The following is a 20,045-nucleotide window of genomic DNA, read 5'->3' as shown; positions in this document are numbered from 1 at the left end:
AAGAAAAAGCAGGGCGGAGTGGGCCTTCATCCTTAAGTTTCATGTCCAGCAAGGTGGGATTAAATGAGGAGCAGCTATTGACCTTCTGTGCTGAGCATTTTACTTTTATGGTCCTTATAAGAGTTTCTAAAAGCTGCATACTCTGGTTCTTGTTGGAAAAAGTCAGCCTTTTCACGTACCTGGTGGGAATTAAGAATTATTACTGGCTTTGTCAGCATCACTAAAAAATCTGTAATATTTTTGTGAGGGCTGGAAAATGGCATAAATAAGGACTTGGAGTAAATCTTGACTCTTGCAGGATTGCAGTTTTGTTAAAAATCCAGTTTTTACAGCTTGCTTTTGGCTCCTGCCCGTCAAACTGAGCCTTATAGATGCACTTCTTTGTCCCAAACCTGCGGTGGGCCTTTGTGCGGACTCAAAGATCTCTGACGATCATGCATCTTGCATACAGAGTTCTAGTTACTCACCCAGCACTTAAAATCTGAGCGTTTCCTTTCTGGCTTTCATAGTGCTGCAAAATTATTACACAGAGGGAAGGGTGTTGCTGACTAGAAGAGCAATCACATCACAAAACAGACTTCATGAGAATTATTCTTACACAATAAAACTTGGAGGGATGAGATTCTGATTTGTCACTTGGATAATGCAGTGGTGTTGCCTTTCATATACAGGTTGTAGGTGAAATCATAGCACCGACTGCTTGTAATAGCAAGCCAGAAGAGTTTACTGTATTATACTTCCAGTGAACCTAGAGATCTTTTTGCAGTAAGTAAGTCTTCTGCTACAAGGAGTGACCTCAGCCATGATCTTAAAAAGAATATTATGGATTTAATGAAACTTGGAAATTGGATTGTCTTCCTTCTTCAAACTTGTCTCTTGGCAGCAGAAGTTGTTCAGCTCGTGCTGTTTGTGAGGATAAATGATCTTCTCTTCTAAGACTGGCAATTCTCTCGCAGCATGTGGAATCAGAAATGAAATAAGAAACAACTTTTAAATTTGCTATATATGATATTCATTAGGATATTCAGATAAGCCCCGGAGATTCCTATCTCATGGAAGTTGGGTTTGGGTTTTTTTTTTTCCCTTAGGTTCAGTTCAATAAAACAAGGCCAAGAGCGTTACCTTTTGCGTTCTTTCCATAGTTATCTTGGTTTTCTTTGGGATTCCCAGTTTTTTGGTCTGAGTCATTTTCTCATTAAGGAAAATGGAGCTAGGTTGAGTACTTGAGCTGCTTGGCTTCATTTGAACAACTGGCAGTGAGGAAAAATAGAGCTGTTCTTGTCTTTGTCCCTCTTGTCCAGAGGGATTTTTCCTGTTTTTTTTCTTCAGTAGTTTCTCAAACAACATTTGAGTCTATAGGGTACACTTTCCAAGCTACTTTAGTTATATTTTTGTTCCTGTATTTTCATGTTATTTCAGTGTATTTTGTACCCTGATTTATACACCTGTTATTTCTGTTCCTAAAATAACTTTGTTTTCCTCTGATTTCATCTACTGTTTCAGTATCTCCATGCTGTTTCTCCTTTTTCTTCATCATTTTGCGGAGTAGAAATCTTAAAGAAAATAATTAGAAGTGCTGAATGTGATATGTTTCAGCACTTAAGTGAGATCTTGTGTTTGATACCGATCTAATGCTGCTGAAAGAGTAGAGTTGAGTTTCCATCTAGGCCACCCCTGTTCTGTCCTGTCTTTCCTCTCCCTGTCACCCTTAACTTGATCTTTGTGCCCCCACCCCCCCTCAATGCTTATTTATTTACTCCATTCTTTATTCATTTTCTCTCCAGTGTTCACATTACTGTTGCTCCCTTGTGTCCTATAAAAAAAACAGTGAGCCTCTCTTAGGCAGGAGACAAGATGGATGCTAAAAGCACGTCTTTCCTTTGTCTAGCTGTAGTTTGCTTTGCAGGATAAACTAGTTAGTTTTGACAGAGAGTAATATGAAATAGTGGATAGCAGTTGGGTTTCTCTTGAATACTGGGCAAAGGATGAAGGGGTGGGATGTGAGGTTATTTTTCTCATAATACGTTGAAATTCGGCTGAACCAAAACCTGAGGATGTTCTGTTGTCACAAATACTCACATACTATGAATACTGAAAGTATGATTGCTGAATACTAATACCCTGAACACACTGTCTACAGAAAAAAAAAAAATCATGTTTTATTCTGCTTCCTTGCTGAAGTCTCTTTGCCTTGATCTGAAAAGGGGAGTCTGTCCTGTCATGCAAAGCCTTAGACTCTCTCCACTATCAACAAATTAGACCGATGCTCTGAGGTCTGACAAAAATGATTTGTCTGTTGGGTAGGAGCTACTACTGTCAAATTTTTTCATTCATCACCTGGCTACATGGGAATTGATATATAATTACCCTAGAAGTAGAAGGCTTTAAGGATCTTGTTACCAATTCCTTCAGCCTGCCAGACCACATGCTCGCTCTGTATTGATTTTTAATAAGGATGTTCGATACTGTCTGCGGTTTCTATTCAATTTAAGGACTCAAACTTCTACTGTGTGACTGGCCATAATGGCTCCTTTGAAGTCGTTAGGCTCTATCAGGCAGTTAATTCAGATTTAATGACCTCAGAATGGGTATGTATTGACAAGAATAAGCAGAAGATGATAAATTGCTGTTATTGAAGGAATGATTTCTGTCTTACTGTCATACTAAAAAGTAATCTATTGTATGAATTTTTTCACTTGTCTCTTAATTGTTGCTTGTTAAACATCCTTAAAGCTATAGGAAATATATTTTTTTAATAAGTACTATTTTGAAATTATGTTAATGTTTAAGTCTTAACTTGGGGACACAAGGAGCTTCAAAGCTGGAAAAATTTGTTCTCTTAAATGTGCTTCATTTGTCAGCTGTTGTATAGGAGACGGCTCTCCCAGCAGCTCCTGCAGCTGTGGTGTGGTACGTTCAGAGTGGGGTGGAATTCATGCTGCTGTGTTTTCATTTTTTCTACATCTAGTGGGAGTGAACTGTACTCTGGTGGCACAGTCAGTTTTTGAAAACTTTGACATATCATTAAAATTACTTTTTTTATTAAATAGGGGGTTTTATCATTGTCTTGAATTCCTACGGCTAACAGCAGAGGGAACCAACAGGGTTCAGTGTTGTCAGTTGCCTCCTTCCTTGCGTAAACTCTGAAACCTAGTAATAAGTTTAAATGTCAACATGCATTGTTTTATTTTTGATCATTTTAGAGCATGGTCATAGATTTTAAGTGAATTTAGGCAGAACAGTATTTATTCTCTAGGCCAAATGTTGTAAACTTACAAACTTGCTAAATCTGTTCGTGATTTTTAAGTGGCAGATACTTTATTTCCATTTCAAATGGAATATACAAAAAGAAACACACTAAAAAGCTACAATTTCATAATATACATGGAATTTCACACCCTCTTAAATTTAGATTAAAATATTGTGCACAAGACTAACACTAATATGGGGGATCCACTCTTAATGCTTTTCATCTAGTTTAACTTCGGCTTGCCTACAGATCAGTATCGGTCTGTCCCTGATAATTGATTAGGTCGGTCTTAATGTGTTTCCAGTTCATGCTCGTAAGTGAGAGGAAAATTCATGACCTCTAGCATTTTGCAGTCTCCAGTTTAATTTTGCTTCAGAGGTACTGCAAATAACAATCTCTACCTTTCAACAGCAGTGGCTTATAGGATGATAATCCTGTTGTCAGTAATCTCCTTTATCCATTTGTTACTTGTTTGGGTTCTTGACATCTCCCTAGTTAGCAGGAAGTAAAAGGTTTTGGCAGCTAAACTTGCATGCCAACTTCCAGAGCGTGTCTAAGGCATTAAAGAACTGCAGTGCACTCCTATAAGCAGAATGGTAAAATATAACCAATTTTTATTTAGGTAGCACATTTTAATCCTTTATCTTATTTACTGGGTGATTGCTCATTTCATCTGTACAACTACAGAGACTGGTTGAGCTTGACGTCAGGTAGGAGGCTCAAAGACAGAAAGCAGGCCACATCTAGAGCACGTTCATCTGGACTGGGTGATACTGCCCTTTCACTGCTCGTGAGCTTTATGGTGGAGTTAGCAGGCCTCTGCTATAAAAGCAGCAGAGCTTGCAAGTTGCTTCATGCCAGGAATGCATTTTTTTTGACAGTGCACTTAGTGCTGGAAAATACTCATCGCAGCAACTAGCTACAATACTAATTTGTCACAGCACTACAGGAGATATAATTTAAAATACAGAAGTCTAGTGATAACATTTCAAATGCAAAAATCTGCCTTTATAAGTAGTGATATTGCAAGGAAGCATTTCACATAATAAATACGAAGGCTTTCATTTGAATGAATAAAAAACCACAAGTTATTACAAATTCACTAAGCCAGTCACTAGGACAACCTGTCGCTTCATCACAAAGGCTCTTTATATTCAGTTGTCTTACTGCTTCCGAAATTAGCAGTAAAGGCGACATTACCTCTCAAGAATTAACTTAAATGTGTCCCTCTCCCACCATCTCCAGCATGGATTGCCTGTATCTGCTGGGTTTTATTTTCTCTGGCATGAAAACTCAGCTGAATCATACGTCTTGATGAAGTTGAGGCCATTTTTAAATAGTGTACGTGAAATCTTAAGAAAAACATACTTTTGCAGTTCTTCATTCATTGTGAGTGCTTGACCCTTCTCATTCAGTGCTTAGGAGCTGTAATGGCATGAGTTCTAGTGTAATCTATTTAAATTGCTAATTTTGACTACCACCTTTAGTGGATGCAAGTGACTAATTTCTGTTTCCATGGCTGCTTCATCTATATAAATTTTCACTGTGTTTCGCCTTGAACCACACATGGAGCCAGTGTTGGAAAGCGCCTTTTTAAAAAGCAGTTGGGTAAAGTTTAGGATTCAAAAGGGAAATGATGCAAGTGTTTTCATATACAAGAGTTAGACTATTGATAATTTCAAGCACTAGGAATTTTATTAATGTAATGTATTATGGTAGGTACTGTTTTTGCTGTAACTTGTTTTGTTGGGTCTCACCACAGTTCTTTTTTTCACTCTGTGGAACTTGATGACTCTTGTTTACAACCTTGGCAGAAGGCATGTTCAGGAGAATACTTCTATCTTGTATTTGCTCACAGCAATCTCATTTGATGTAACAGGTGAAATAATTTAATGGTGTTTTTTCCCTCATAAATATTTAAATTTGTAGTGACAAAGCAAAAGAGAATGACCTTGAAACAGAGTATTGCAAAGATGCTTGAGGAAAGTTTGCTTTGGGGACCTCCTCCCAAGCACAGAATGAATTGAAGAACTCAGAAGGGGGTGATCTGAACAATTAATGGCTGAGATAAGTGTCGAATGGATATAAGCAAGGCAAAATTGCATTTGTCAGGGCTGGTGAAGAGGAAGTTGCATTCATGGAGATGCAATGAAAGCATGATTGCCAATTTCTAGCTGTGCGTGGATAGGAAATGTATCCTGAAGTTCTCACACGGATTCTTATATGGCAAAATTTAACTTAAAGCTAGTTTAGGTGTCAGGTGTCAACTTCAGTTAAGGCAATAGACGGGGAATAATGTGAGTATGGTATGTTTTGGGTTTTTTTTTTCTTCAAGAAGTCTCCGTGAGGGATTTCACTAAACTGTCTTTCAAGCTGCCTATTGTTTTGAAGCCATGACAACTACTTAAATTATAACATATCAAAGGAAGATACGATCAGTCTTTGCAAAGTAAAGTTTAAAAGGGAATGTAACTTGTGATTTCTCCATCTTAATACACTTAATTATATTTTCTGACCAAGATTGCTACATTGACCTGTAATTATTCTTTGAATACTAATGCAAGTTACGAAATATTACAGAAATTATGTGCAGTCTTTTACGACAAAGTAGTTCAGCCTTGATGGGTAATAAAAACAAAGAGATAACCCAACTATTAAGAAAGGAAAGAGCATCCCTCTGGAACACTGAGTTCTCTTTCCTGTGTTAAGTCTCTTCATGTCACCTGTGCCTGTGAAATCTCTTTCAATTAAATTAGTAGACATTTTAAACAGTGTGCTTTTTAATCCACTTTATGAACATTCATCTAATTTAACAAAACTTTGGAAGCTAAGAGGCAGCTTGAAATTGAAGGTGTAGAAGTCAAGTCTCAGAACTGGCGATTCTTTTTACTTCTTCAGATGTGATACCTGAGCATACAACCACTACTGTTACAGGGGCCTTTTTTTCTTAATTCAATACCAACATGTGTATATTTTTTCTGACAGAAGAGTGTATTTCTTTTTGTCTAGTCTGTCGGTCCCCTTTTTGTGCTTTCTAAGTCCCCACCATTGTAGTCAGAATTCCTCAGTTTTTCTGAAGAACACTTTACTTTCAAAGACTTTTTAGGTGTCTTAAAGATACTTGTCAAAACATGGTGATATAGGAAATGTGCAAGATAAATAAAACCCAGCTGAATGGTTACGTTTTGAGGCTGAGTGATAAATATGTAGTTGAAATGGATGAGCCTTAACAAGTGGACAGCTGGAGTTGAGTGGCCTGAAGGACAGGAGTACCAGGCTCTGATCATGATCGGCACAGTTCACTGCTCTGCAGTTAGCTTCCAGGCAGGGGGATGCGCTGATGAGCCATGAGGCAAAAGATCTGGTTCCCAGAACTCCTGCCAGTCCAGGGGTGACGCCATCCTTGGAGCACAACAGTGCTGTCTATTTGCCCACCAAAGCCTGAAAAAGAAACAAGCAGCAGCAGCAACTTGCCACTTACGGGTAAAACACTAAAACTGGGGACACGTCTGGTTTCATTCTCACAAGGTCTCCCTTGTGCTGTTGACTGTGGGAGAAGGATCTCTATCCCCCGCTTTATTTTTTAGTTTTAGTCAGGGTTCAGAAAGTGGTCTTGGTGAAAGCGTGTATGAAGAGAAAGTAATTAAAAGTGAAAAGGAATGGCACTTTGCCTGCTGGTCCTTCAGCTTACAGTGCGAAGAATGAGAATAGTTTTCTCTATAATGTAGTAGATTATAATTTGTATGTAGTATGTAAATACACTTACTGTTCTGTGCCCCAGTATTGATCTCTACTAGAAAGCATACCAGTTCAGTACACACTTTTCTCCAAGTAATTAAATTTTATTAAACTTAACAACTTCTTATGTAAAAACTCATTCTGGTACATCCTTTTTTCTATGTTTAAAAGAATGGTAGTTTGCTCCAATCTTAGACAAACCTTTCCCAGCCTTCATTTGTCTTGTATCATTCAGTTGGTAATTTGTCTGTTTTGTAATAAAAAGGTAATTGTTGTTTTCCTTCCCTGTTGTTTAGATTCTGTTTGTTGGTTTTGCTACTCTGCTGTATGCAGAGTAGCATATTTGCAAAAGAATGGGGATACCATCTTGTAAAAACAGCTCATGTCACAAGGTAGCAGTAGCAATAACAGAAACCCTTCTTGCTAAAGATATTCCATACGCAGTTGTGATTGTCAGAAGTGCAATAATTAGTTGTGATCTTAGTCAGCAACTGAAAGCTTTGATCTTAATCCTTCATTAATGAGGCAGTTGCATATGTGGATTTCGGATGGTTTCCCACCTTATGATGGGAACAGCCTATGTCATTTAGAAAAGAGGCATCTACTAATCCTTTCACTTCATATGAGGTTGGTGAGCGACTGTTCTTTCATTCACTGGAGAGGCTGACAGGGATTATTTATTTTTATGCGAAATAGTAAAACAGGCTCTGGAGGCATATTGTTTCATTTTTCTTGCTTTTTTTTTCCTGGTCTTCTGATATGTAAGGATTGTTGTTAAGTAGTAAAATGTGTACAGCATAATTTAGCCGTATTATTGAACCTGTGTCTCCAGAAGGATTAGGATCTTAAAGTCTAATAAAAATTAAAAAAAAAATATGTTTGGGAATTGACAGGTAAAATGAGTGCAAGTGTGAAGAAAATGTCATCTGATACCACATTTCTTCCACACCTGTCAACACACACTTTTTGATCAGTCTTCATGCAGTCGTAGAATGAGTTACATTATAAAACAAGCAATACATGGAAAATGAAGCCTCCTTCTAAGAGCAGATGTGGTCAAAAAATGAGATCAGGCTGCACATTTTTAAGGAATGCTTACACGTAACTGATGTCTGACCAAATGTTCCCAATTTACTATGAGAAAACATGCAATACATTTCTAGAAACAAAGATCCCAAATGTACTGGAGTGTAGAGGATAGGTTCTTCATGGCCAACAGCTGTGAAGAAATTTTGAAATGTTTCTGCTTTGTGCAGAAGAAGGGAGGCTCAGTGTTTTTGTAACTGTCTTTGTTTCTTGGGGGGGAGGGTAGGCTCTTGGTTATCGTTATGTTGGAATCGCAAGGGTTTTTTAACATACTATTGATAATTATGATTTTTCTAATACTGGATGGAGTAGTTGTCACATAATCATTTGCAGGCTTTGTAAATACAAGGAGTGAAATCTTGTAGGGTTATTTGTTTTTAAGCAGACTAGTTATTTTTTGTCAGAAACACTTCTGATTTCAAATTATGTGAATAGCTAATCACTCATAAAAAGACCGCTTCTGAATCGCAGTTCTAACAGAAAACAGAAGCGTATATGACCATTTCATCTCACCTTTTAGTATTTTCCTAAACATACATGCTGAACTTCTTTTTAATGAAAATTATCCCTGGTTTTTAAGAGTTTAAATAGTGTCTCTGTTTGCAGAGTGAGATGTGGTCCGTGTTGGTAGGTTGGTTGGTCTCTGAAGCCACCAGCGGCCAAATAAATGTTCCAGGAGCAGTAGGCAGGCTTGAGTCCCTTACGGCTGGCTTTGCACAAGCCCGGCCTGCTGTGACATTTGCTGGACATGGGCCGGTGCCAGAAGCGAGCAGGGAGGGAGAAAACACCTGTTTTACCCCTTGCTTTCACGTGTGTTCACTGGCTGGGTTTTGGAAGGAGATGCCGAAGCAGGATGTTTTCAAGGATGCTTTTGGGTGAATCAGCATATCTTTGCATAAGTTGTTCAAAAACTTAATTGTAGTTACTACTGAAAGTGGGTGGCTTATTTCTGGTATGGATTTCCAGCCTTATTTCTGCCTAGGTTTGGTTTCCAACCATCAGACCACAGGTGCTTCTTTCCAATAAAGCTATTATCAGAAATCTTTTCTCAGGAGAGATTTTCTAAATTAAATTAGTAGTCCACTCCCTGGTGGATGAGTGTCACCGATTGAGCTTCTCACCATGAGACGGGTACCCCAAGCTGCCATCAGCCCACACGCCTGTTTCTGAGCCCTCTTTTCGGGAGCACATAGTGGAGACCCATGTGTGATGTTACACCAGCCTTTTGCACAAGGTCGGGGTAGTATCTTTCTCCTGTTACACAGTATTGCTCTTCGTTAGCATTACCCTCTTTTAATGTTAGCTTGAGAGAGCAGGTTGCGGTCGGATATCAGTGTACTGCCTGCATCCTTTCCCATGCTCCTGGGCACAGCCTGGCTCTCTCAGGCATCCAGGTCTGTGGTGTTTAATGCCTGGTCTTTGATTTGGTTTTGCACAGCTTTTGGAGGGGGCTGGGTGTTCTGACATCCTTGGCACCAGACACTGAAATCACGTTTGCCAGTTCTCAGCACCCACTGCTCTCACCTGTTCAGAAACACGCCAGCAAGCATCCCAGTGGGAAGTAAGCATGTCGTCCGAAAATCTGGGCCATAAAGGCCACGCGTGTGAGATGGGAGCTTTTGAAAATCAGACCTTGAACGTACAGGTGGCTTAACTGATCTCAGTGTAAATGCTGGTGACCTTTTTTCACGTTTAATAAACTAAAGGTTAAATTTGCATAATTTATTGGACAGTTATTTAGATCGTCACTTCTTTCTGCTCACATTTGTACAGATTTTCAGTTAAAAAAAAAAAAAAAAAAAAAAAACAACAAAACAACCACAAACTATAAAAGATGGAGAAGGACAGAGAATGTGCTAGACTTCTCCCCTATTCAGTCTTCCCATGCTAAACCCTGCTGTGTCCTGAAGAGGCAGCGATGGATGGTGAAGGCAGAAGGGAATCCTCTTCATACGGAGCCTGATTAAACTATGAAACTCATTGCCACACCATATTGTGAATGTTAAATCTCATGCAAGTTTTGGGGGCAGGAATAAGATTAGAGTCATGGAAGGAAAATCCAGCAAGGTTAGTTAAACATTGCCCAAGAGTATTTACTGCTCTTGCTTGGGGATGTTTGATGAACTCCTGTCAGGAAACAGGAGCCTGGAAGGGATGGCCTTTGCTTGGTCTGTCACTCTTAAATTTCTTCCTCCTTTGAAATAAAATTTTCTTTTCATTTTCTAAATGGAATTAAAATGTACTATACTTAACTGCAGCTTTAGGAAGGATAAAGATTAAATTAATTTGATACTTGAGAGATTAAAAGGCAAGGATATTTAGAAATAACTTCTAAGCATTACAGAAATGATTTCACTCAGTCTGAGTTTTGGGTGTTTTGTTTTTGGAATTTGCTAACACTGGCTGTAGCCTTTCTGGCAGGCAGCACTGCACTGCAGCACAAACCACTTCAACATTGAAAATGCGTTGTTATCGTTAAGAGTTTAAAAATAAAGAAAATTTTTATGCTTTTATAACAGTATCAGAGACTTTTAATTGTCTGAAGTTGTGAGTGTAGCCACTGAAAATGTTAAGAGTCGCATTCTATTTTTGTAGTTTTTGTGGCTTGTCAGGAAGCTGATTTGTTCCTGCTTGTTATGGTACTTCAGTAGCAAAGTTTGCAATTTTACAAAATGTAAACTTGTAATTCAATATTTATGAAACAAATCTAAAAATGATGGGGGAGTGATAATTTGCACTGCTTATGACTTCTCAGTTGGATTTTTTTTGGTTGCTTGTAGATTATTTGGTTTTGGGGTTTGGTTTTTTTTTGAGACAAGCAGGGCCTTTCCTTTGATCCAGTGAGTAACTTAAAAAATCCATTGTGAAATTTATACCAACAGCAACCAAAACCGTTCATGCCTATTGCAGACAACATGTAGAGATATCTGAAATGCAGCAAAATACAAAGGCTTTTCTGTTCATTTTTGGGATTTTTGTTTGTTTTGCTTTTGGGGTTATACATCTGAGGTAAAATTGGAGGAAAAGTTTGGATTTTGGTTTAAGTTTCTCTTAAAATTTGAAGATATATTTCATTGGGACTAACATGTACTTCTAAATGATTTTTTTTAATAATTTAACATAGGTGTGTTTATATTTCAACTAGTTTTGGGGAAAGTCATAAATAAATACTGGTTGTTATTACTTAACCTGATCTTCAGATTAAAGTTTGCTTTTGTTGAAGACATTGAGAAATGTTTGGAGTGTGGGAGGGTCATGGGTTTTTCCCTACGTGTATTAGTCTATCTACTAAAACGTATTACGTCTGTAAGTGAACTATAGTACAAGTGGACAAACGCATTTTAAAAAAAAAAACTGTGCAACTATGTGTACGGTCTTTGTTTGTCAGAATTTTTAACCTGACTTTGCAATTGTTGAACTAAATGTGACTAGGGGAATGAAACTAATTATATAATAAAATATTTAGGGACAATATAGTTGAAATTAAATAGGTGATGATCATTGGAGAGTTTTTTAAATTGCTGTTAAGGCCCTCGCACAGAAACATTACTCTCATTAGTGTAGGGGTTGTTGGATGTTACTGTGTAGGGAAGGAACTGGTGCTCCTTTGCCTGAATTACCCCAAATGCACATCTTTCCTCTGCCAGTGTGACGGGTATTGCCGAGTTATCTGACAGGAATGGCTAGCAATTAGTGCAAGCTTGCTGATTATTTCCAGCATCAATGAGGTGTTTTCTTAATCAAAGTTGTTACAAAAAAAGTAAATATCTGTGAGGCCAAACCGTCACTAAGGGAAGGGTTTGAGGTATTTCATTGGGGTGCTGTGGGGTCCACAGGTGCTTTAAAACGTATTTGCACTGGCACTCGAGTGTTACAGTTTACTTTTTAAAAATAAAACTAATATACAAAATGTAACTTTGCAAAGGGCTTTCTGCAGGCTTATGTACTTTGGTCATTGCCAGGCTTTTTTTTTTTCCTTGGAATTTTTCCTTTGGCAGCAGTTTCTAAGCTGTTTGAGTAACTTTGCTTTGTTCACTCTTCAGAGTTTCTCCTAGTTTATAAAATGGTGTAGAGGGGAAATCCTTGTATATTTGTATGTATTTGCTGCGTGTAACATATCCCCCTAAACCACATTTTTATATCTTCCTCTGAGGTTAAATGAATGGCTTTATTTTGATGGAAATTGGAACAGATGTTTCTTGCTTGGTCGGACTAAATTTTACCTGTACTAAAGTAGAAATTCTGCTTTTCTCCCCCTCCCTTCCTCTCCCCACCTCAAAATTTTATCTCAGTCCCTACCACAGCCGCTAGCACTCCTGATGCTGTTGACAAATATTTGGAGACACCTGGAGATGAGAATGAACATGCCCATTTCCAGAAAGCCAAGGAGAGACTTGAAGCTAAGCATCGTGAAAGGATGTCTCAGGTAAGGGGAGATTTCTTTATTCCTAAATGTGGGAGTTTTGTCTGTCAAGTCATAAGATGCTTGGGATCCTTCATCTTCTTATTTCCCAAGGCTTCAGCCAGCTGCCCTGCCTATTTGCAATGCTGTAAGTACACCATTTGACGCCTTTCTGACTCCAAGAATTCAGCTGGCTGGGACATACATTTGTGGTTGGGTCACAGCTGTGATCATAAGTTGCTACAGTTATTTGTGCTGGTAAAAAGGAGAAAAAGGTCTGTTAAAAATTGCTCTCATCTTTGTGGAAGAATGTTTGGTTTGTGAGATTATTATTGTTTCTAAGTAAAGAACTTGACCACTGTATTAGTTGTCCTACCTTTGCAGCAGCTGAAGGAGGTGGCTTGTGATTTTGTTCTCTCTGTGTATGCATACGTGGCTGTGCCCTGGGGTAACAGAAGTTCACATATGTTCATCTAATGGTCTTGAGCCTCAAGGTAGCATGAAATGCATCTAAAGCCGAAGAAAATGGAGAAATTAGTGCTTTTGAACAGAACCAAAATCCAACTGAATCAGCCCTTTTCTTTCCTTTAACTAAAGAGATTTGTGTAGCCTGAAACCGTACACTGTTTTTAATCCTATTGAACACTAAGAGATGAGCTATCCACTCTCTCAGAAACAGGGTCTATAATAGCAATGCCAATAAAAAAATGTCACAGTTCTGCTCTAATAACAACAAAGAAAGAGGTTTAAAGGAAAGCCTGTGGTGCATATTTTTTTAGGATAGAACAACCACAGAAATGAATGTAGTATAATTCAGATGCACTGCATATATTTGTGTAGCTATTTTACTATACTTTTTCCTTTTAACTTTGTTCCCCTGTTGCATTTTCAGTGTTTCTGTGTATTACTGACACATCGACCTTTAGCTTTGTGCAAAAACATTTGAGTAAACCTGAAATTAAGCTCTTATACTGGCACTGTAGCTATGCCTGGCACTTTTCCAATAAACAGGGCAGGGCATCTTACCTGAAGCAGTCATCTAATCAGTGCAAACCACATGCCAGGAGTATGACACTTTGGGAAGATATATGCTCCCCATCTGCCTCCGCTTTGGAAGCACTGTAGCACAAACAAGCTGCCTCTTCTTCAAATAGAGACAATAGTGCCAATTTAATGCTTTTTAAAGTGTTATTATTTCCTTTCCTCTGGAAGAGTAACAACTTCATTAAAACAACTAGTGGCTGAGGCGTTAGCGTTGCTGAGCCTGGGTGCATGCAGCTCCTGGCTCTGAGCCAGCCCGAAGCCACGGGGTGAATCTGGAGGGAGGTGAGCATGGTGAGCAATGGCTTGCAAGGCACCTGTGTGCTGTACCCCTGCTGAGGGAGCGTGTCATCCTAGTCCTCCTTGTTACAAACTTCCATGTGCGGGTAGTATTCAGTTTGGGAAGGACAGGCTAGAGGAGGATAAAAAAGGTTGTGCACGCAGCCTGCCCGACAGAGGAGAAAGATCCTGCCCCAGCCAGGCACGTGGAGGGTTGGTGGGTAATGCAGTCATCACCCCATTATTACCTCCCCTTGGAATAGCCTTTCTTTAAAAAACACTGTTGGGGCAGGTGACCTGAAAGCAAAGGACAGTCAGTGCAAAAAGGCAGGTTTCCCTGGAACAGTCCTCAGACTCTCACTGTAATTTCAGGTTTGTCTCCAAAATCCCAATATGTAAAGGTTAAGCTGGGTAATTAAGGGCAGTATTTGGGTGAACTGTGTATTTTCTACAAAGCGGATGGCTTGTGGAAAAGAGCTAATCAAATGCACAGGCACCCAGAAAATGTCACACAGAGAGACCATACAACTTCAGTGCTTGAGGCCAACAAAATTAACTGGGAAAAGCACTGAACCGTAGCATCAGAAAAATTCTGGGTAAATGCACTGCACATTTTACCATGCATGTTTGAGGCAACCTCATAAATGAAGGCTGTGGTTGAAGGGTTCGACTGAAGATCATGCTGGTGCTGCGTGTGCTCTGCCCTTGTTAGCACATTCCCAGCCATCCTTTTTGTCAGCACTAATGAGTGTACAGCTGCAGGGTGAGGCAGGTCAGCTCCCTCATCTCACTGCTATGTCACTCTTCCAAGAAAAAAAGTAAAATAACCAACTCTGGCCAGTTCAGCAAGCTAAATCAGACCTGGGAAACAGCAGCACGATAGTACATCAGGAAAGAAAGATCTTTGATCTTTAATTTTCTTAAACTGCTTATGAAATAACAGCTTAAAGTATGTATGTCTTGAAGTACACAGAACCCCTGCAGAGCTTTCAAGAAGAGAGTTAACTTAAGTTTTTAAAAATTAGTTTTCCCTTCTGTGAGTAATATCTTGTACAGCACTGAGCTCGCCTCTCCCAGTTAGCATTTCAAATGTTTGAAAAATACAAGACCTTATGGAGAAGTTGAAAAGCCAGCTGGTTTACCATTCTGTGTTTCCTCACATGAGCTGTGATATGTCTGTGTCCCATGCCACTGGTCTGCTTTTCTGGCAGTTTATTTTTAAACAGCTTTTTACATTTTCTTTAAATGGGGTGTGTTCTTAATATATATTTAACTAAAAAAAGAACTTGAAGCTGTTACTTGTTATGTTGGAAACAATGCTAAATAAATTAACTTAGTAAGCTTTTACTGTCAATGTTTTTCTCTTTAAAAAAAAAAAAAAAATTAGTGAGTGAGAGCCACTAGCTAAGTCCTCCAGCAGCACCACACATATTTATTCATTTTTATTTACCAAAACAGTAGCTCAAAGTCCAGATCTTTCAAAGCTGAGAAATGAGGGCTTATACAGGAGCAGAAATGCCCATTTTTCTTCTATAAAAAGAGAGGAAATGATCAGTCTTTTTGGAACATGATCAAGTCATTCTTCCCTCTTGATAAATGTCATAATCGGAAATAAAACAGCTTGTTCACTAAATACAGATATTTCTTTTATTTAATAGAGCAGCTAGTTGTAAAACAGTACTTGATTTGACACACACTTTGCAGCAGCCAATTAACAAAAAATTCATGTGCGATCCAGTTCACATATAAAACAATCATCTAAGGAGTAGGGAATTTTATAATTTAAAAAATTAAATTGAAAGTACATATTTTAGTCAAAATGTCATCAGGGCAAATGCAGATATTCTGTATATCCTCTTTCTGAGATTTCACTTTGTTTACAATGAAATTCTGACAACTCGTGTTTCTTTTTCTCTTGCATAGATATTGGCGCAGGCAGAGACCCAGCTTCTGTTGGTGGCTGTGTCAGTTCATAGTTCACAGCTCCAAGGGGCTCTCTTACTAGGGGAGTCTGTGCTCTTGTACAGTGACCTGATGCACCTCTGGTTCAGACTGTTTTAATCTGTTCTGCTGTTACGTGTCCATCCCTTTAGGCTACAAACCATAGAAGTTTTTCTGCCTATACATCTGCATCACACCTGGAGCAACAAGGCTTATAAACTTACAGACTTTCTTGTGACATCCTTGTGTTAAATTTACTCTTCCTCTGGCTGTTCAGAATATATTAGTAATCATAGCTTAATGATACCTTGCTTCCTAAAATAGTCTTGCTTCTTGGAAGTTCATCTTGCTTGAAAGCAAGCATCTGAAAATACTGCAGTCCTCAAGCAGCCTGAACACGGCTGGTGCTATGTTCAAGATTTTTTTTGGATCATTGCAGGCCACTAGTTCCAACACCCTGGAGAGATCTTCAGCTGATTTTTAGTGCCAGTGGCGCCGTAGAATCATAGAATGGTTTGGGTTGGAAGGGACCTTAAAAATCATCTAGTTCCAACCCCCCTGCCACAGGCAAGTACACCTTTCCTCTAGACCAGGTTGCTCAAAGCCCTATCCAACCTGGCCTTAAACACTGCCAGGGAGGGGGCAGCCACAACTTCTCTGGGCAACCTGTTCCAGTGTCTCACCACCCTCACAGTCAAGAATTTCTTCTTAATATCTAATCTAAATCTACCCTCTTTCAGTTTAAAACCGTTCCCCCTCATCCTGTCACTACAAGCCCTTGTAAAAAGTCCCTCTCCCACTTTCCTGTAGGCCTCCTTCAGGTTCTGGAAGGCTTCTGTAAGGTCTTGCTGGAGCCTTCTCTTCTCCAGGCTGAACAACCCCAACTGTCTCAGCCTGTCTTCATAGCAGAGGTGCTCCAGCCCTCTGATTATCTTCATGGCCCTCTAGACTCACTGGAGCAGCTCCATGTCTTTCGTATGGTGAGGGCCCCAGAGCTGGATGCAGTACTCCAGGTGGGGTCTCACAAGAGCGGAGTAAAGGGGCAGAATCACCTCCCTCGACCTGCTGGTCACACTTCTTTTGATTCACCCTAGGATACGGTTGGCCTTCTGGGTTGCAAGCACACATTGCTGGCTCATGTTGAGCTTCTCGTCAACCATCACCCCCAAGTCCTTCTCAGGGCTGCTCTCAATCCATTCTCTGCCCAGCTTGTATTTGTGCTTGGGATTGCCCCGACCCACATGCAGGACCTTGCACTTGGCCTTGTTGAACTTCATGCGGTTTGCACAGGCTCACCTCTCAAGCCTGTCAAGGTCCCTCTTGATGGCATCCCTTCCCTCAAGCATGTCAACCACACCACACAGCTTGGTATCATCGGCAAACTTGCTGAGAGCACACCCAATCCCACTGTCCATGTCCCCAACAAAGATGTCCCTGGCAAAAATAATACTGGTCCCTGTATTCCCTAGATCCCACCATCTCTATTATTGTGTGTGGGTGGACTCTTTCCTTTCTTAAAACTTGACTGTGTCAGCTTAGTAGGAGTACCCCCCTCAGTTACATTCAGGGCTCTTTGGAGAGGTTTAATGATGTTATTACCAGGAAAAGGGTCAAGACTTAAGCGTGAAACAAAAGCCTTTGACAAAGGTAGGCATCTTATTGGCATGACTTTGACCTTCTAACTAAGGAGACCTTAGGCAATCACCTCTGCTGGTCTGATTGCTGTAACCCAAATGTCTGTCATAAATTATTCTCTTGCAGATATGCTTCTGTACTCCAGTGTAAAAGATGGGAGTAAATTCTGCTGTTTTCAATATAATGAGATTTTTGTGCTTAGCATCTCTCTTAATAATGAATGACATCTTCTGTACTTCCTTTTTCCATCTTGCTGTCCCCTACAGGCCAATTTCAAAAGCAGTCTGTCAGGCACTAAGTCCTGAGTTCTGAAGAAGTCTGACTTTGAAATTACTTGCTTCTTACATCCCAACTAGAAGTTGTCATTTTCCCTGCACAAAGCCGCCAAGCCTTGAAGAGCCATAAGTCTGTGTGGCTTTGATAGATCTGTGCTTTCAGTGAAGGAGAATAGGTTTATAAGTGCATAGAGGCCAAGTTCAGCCTTTTTCTGCACATACATATCTGGGGGATTTTTTTTCCCTTCTTCCTCTTTAGTTTCCTACAGAGTGCTACAGCATATTTCTTAGTCACTCATAATTCTCTCAAACAATGACCTTCGATGAGAAGTTTTCTCTGGTTGGTAGCATGACTGCCAACAGATAGCTGTAGGACAGCTGTATCTTCGGTTAGTTAGCATATACACAGAGATGCATTCAACCATTGAAGTCTTCTCGGTTGCAAAAATTGACACTCAAAGCACAGCTTCCTGCAGTCTTTACATTGAATATTGTTTCTGCAAACAGCCATGTCATTCTGTTTTTTTCACAAGCCGTTTGCTCTTGTTGCACCAGAACTGAACTCTGAAGCCTGTAATTTACATCCCTCCCAACTAGCTGTGTAGGCTGTCAGTTTATTATCCTGCCTTTCATGACTTAAAAGGTTTAGAGAAATAAAAGAGGCAGAGACCTGTTCTAGCCAAAGGTCTCCTTATCACATTACCTACAATACCTGTTTTCATCATAAGGATTAGCAGAGAGTTAGTTTGGGGGATAAAGATGGTAAGGGAATGGTTGTTCTGAAAACCCATCAATTGCTCATTCAGAGTGAAAAAGAGCATTAAGCAGCTGTCAGAGATGTGATTTGAAGACATAAAAGGAGAGGAGAGAGAAGAAAATCATAAAGTTGCTAACCTAGCCCAATGCTCAAGCTTGAGCACATCATTGTAGTTTATGCATTGAATTAACACCATAATTTCTAGGTCTTCTGTAACATTCACATCCTGGCACCAGTGACATATCAGGTCTCTAGAAAGGTGCTGCCTGTATACATGAATTAAGTTTTCTCAGCCACCACAATCATATGGCCTAAGCATACAATTAAGAGATGAATACCTAATGTGCACTTAATACATAGCAGCACTCTTAGCATTAGTAAGTTTTTTCCAGAACACATCATGGTGCTCTATATTTTGGTGTCAGTTCGTGTCCTCTAGTCCTGCTTTGTCAGAGAAGTGGTAAACTCTCCAGTGCCCAAGTACTGGGAAAATAACTGGTGGTGGGGCAGCATGTAACTTCGGTGCACTGTGTATCATGTTCTCTGTTGTCAGCTGCTTACTACAACCGCTTGCAAATGAATTTTCATGTCTCTGTAAATTTTGGTTTCCTACCTCCCTAGACTAGAACATGGCTGCAATTTGCTTATCAATCTGTATTTGTCTGATGAGAAGGTAACGTAAATTGAAGAGGTACTTTTAGGCTGCCGGTTTATGTAGGTTGTAGTACAATTCTTGGGAGTTAAGTTTCAGCTTACAGTTCTCGGTAAAAGAGCAGAGTGAAGACACTGATTTCTAAGTAGGTCACTTCAGGTCTTTGTGCTTCAACTGCTGTCTAACCATGCCCCCGCTGAAGCCCAGAAGCAGACAAAATTTCCCACTTGAAAATTTTCACCATTATATTAGCTTCCCAAAATATATGTCTTCACTCTCTTGGGCTGTTATTGAGGCCAGAATGTCTTACTGCTGGTGAGTTCATCTCTTTTTACTATGACTGATTTATTGCTGTCTTGAAATACATTCCCAGGCTTTGGGTCAAAAGGGAGATAAAAACTTGACAACAAAATCCCATACGTTGAGTCAGTCTTGAGTGCAGCTGTTTGCATGCTGGTTGATCGTTAGGGTCTACAGCCATAGGACTGAGAAAAGGGATTACATTTCAAGGACTGGGACTTGTTAAAGTCTCCTTTGAGCCCATGTTTGGGTTTTGGTTTGGTTTTTTTTTAAAGGCACAGGCTCAGCCAAGTATGCTGAGGCACCACCAGTGCTCTCCAGTCTGTCCATCAAGGAGCCTGATTATCCATGTCCAGCATGTGGGAAAACTGGGGAGCCTGAGACAGGAGCTGAGTGGTGGAGGCTCAACTTGCAGACATGAGACACTGCAGGTCTAAGGCAGGAAAGGAAATGCACATTTTGAGTAGTTGCTTCTAGGTTTCTTCTGTCGTCTTCTGACATTGTGCTAATCCTGCAGATAAACAAGTCACTTATTTGTGTGCACGGCATTCAGTGAGACCAATTGTTCCTGCATAAAATGTGTTATCTGCGGAGATTGCTGTCTAGGTGTGAAATGAGTAAAGCCCCTAAGTAAGACCACAAGAAAGTTTCAGATGTCATGGGCAGCAAGTTAAGAGTAACTCATTCCC

General features: G+C 39.8%; 1 protein-coding gene across 5 annotated transcripts in view; it reads left to right on the top strand.

The window, feature by feature from the left end:
• The window catches only part of APP (amyloid beta precursor protein), a 222,271-nt gene that overhangs the window by 135,356 nt on the left and 66,870 nt on the right, over nt 1–20,045 (top strand). For all 5 annotated transcript variants that reach the window (XM_068417788.1, XM_068417780.1, XM_068417764.1 and 2 more), the window contains one exon: nt 12,367–12,500. In XM_068417788.1, the coding sequence (XP_068273889.1) occupies nt 12,367–12,500 (134 nt within the window). The remainder of the gene's footprint in view (nt 1–12,366; nt 12,501–20,045) is intronic.

This window comes from Nyctibius grandis, chromosome 2, assembly GCF_013368605.1.
Source record: "Nyctibius grandis isolate bNycGra1 chromosome 2, bNycGra1.pri, whole genome shotgun sequence".
In the NCBI taxonomy this organism is placed as follows: Eukaryota; Metazoa; Chordata; class Aves; order Nyctibiiformes; family Nyctibiidae; genus Nyctibius; species Nyctibius grandis.
The sequence above is the reverse complement of the archived record's forward strand: the minus strand, read 5'-3'. Positions and strand labels throughout refer to the sequence as shown.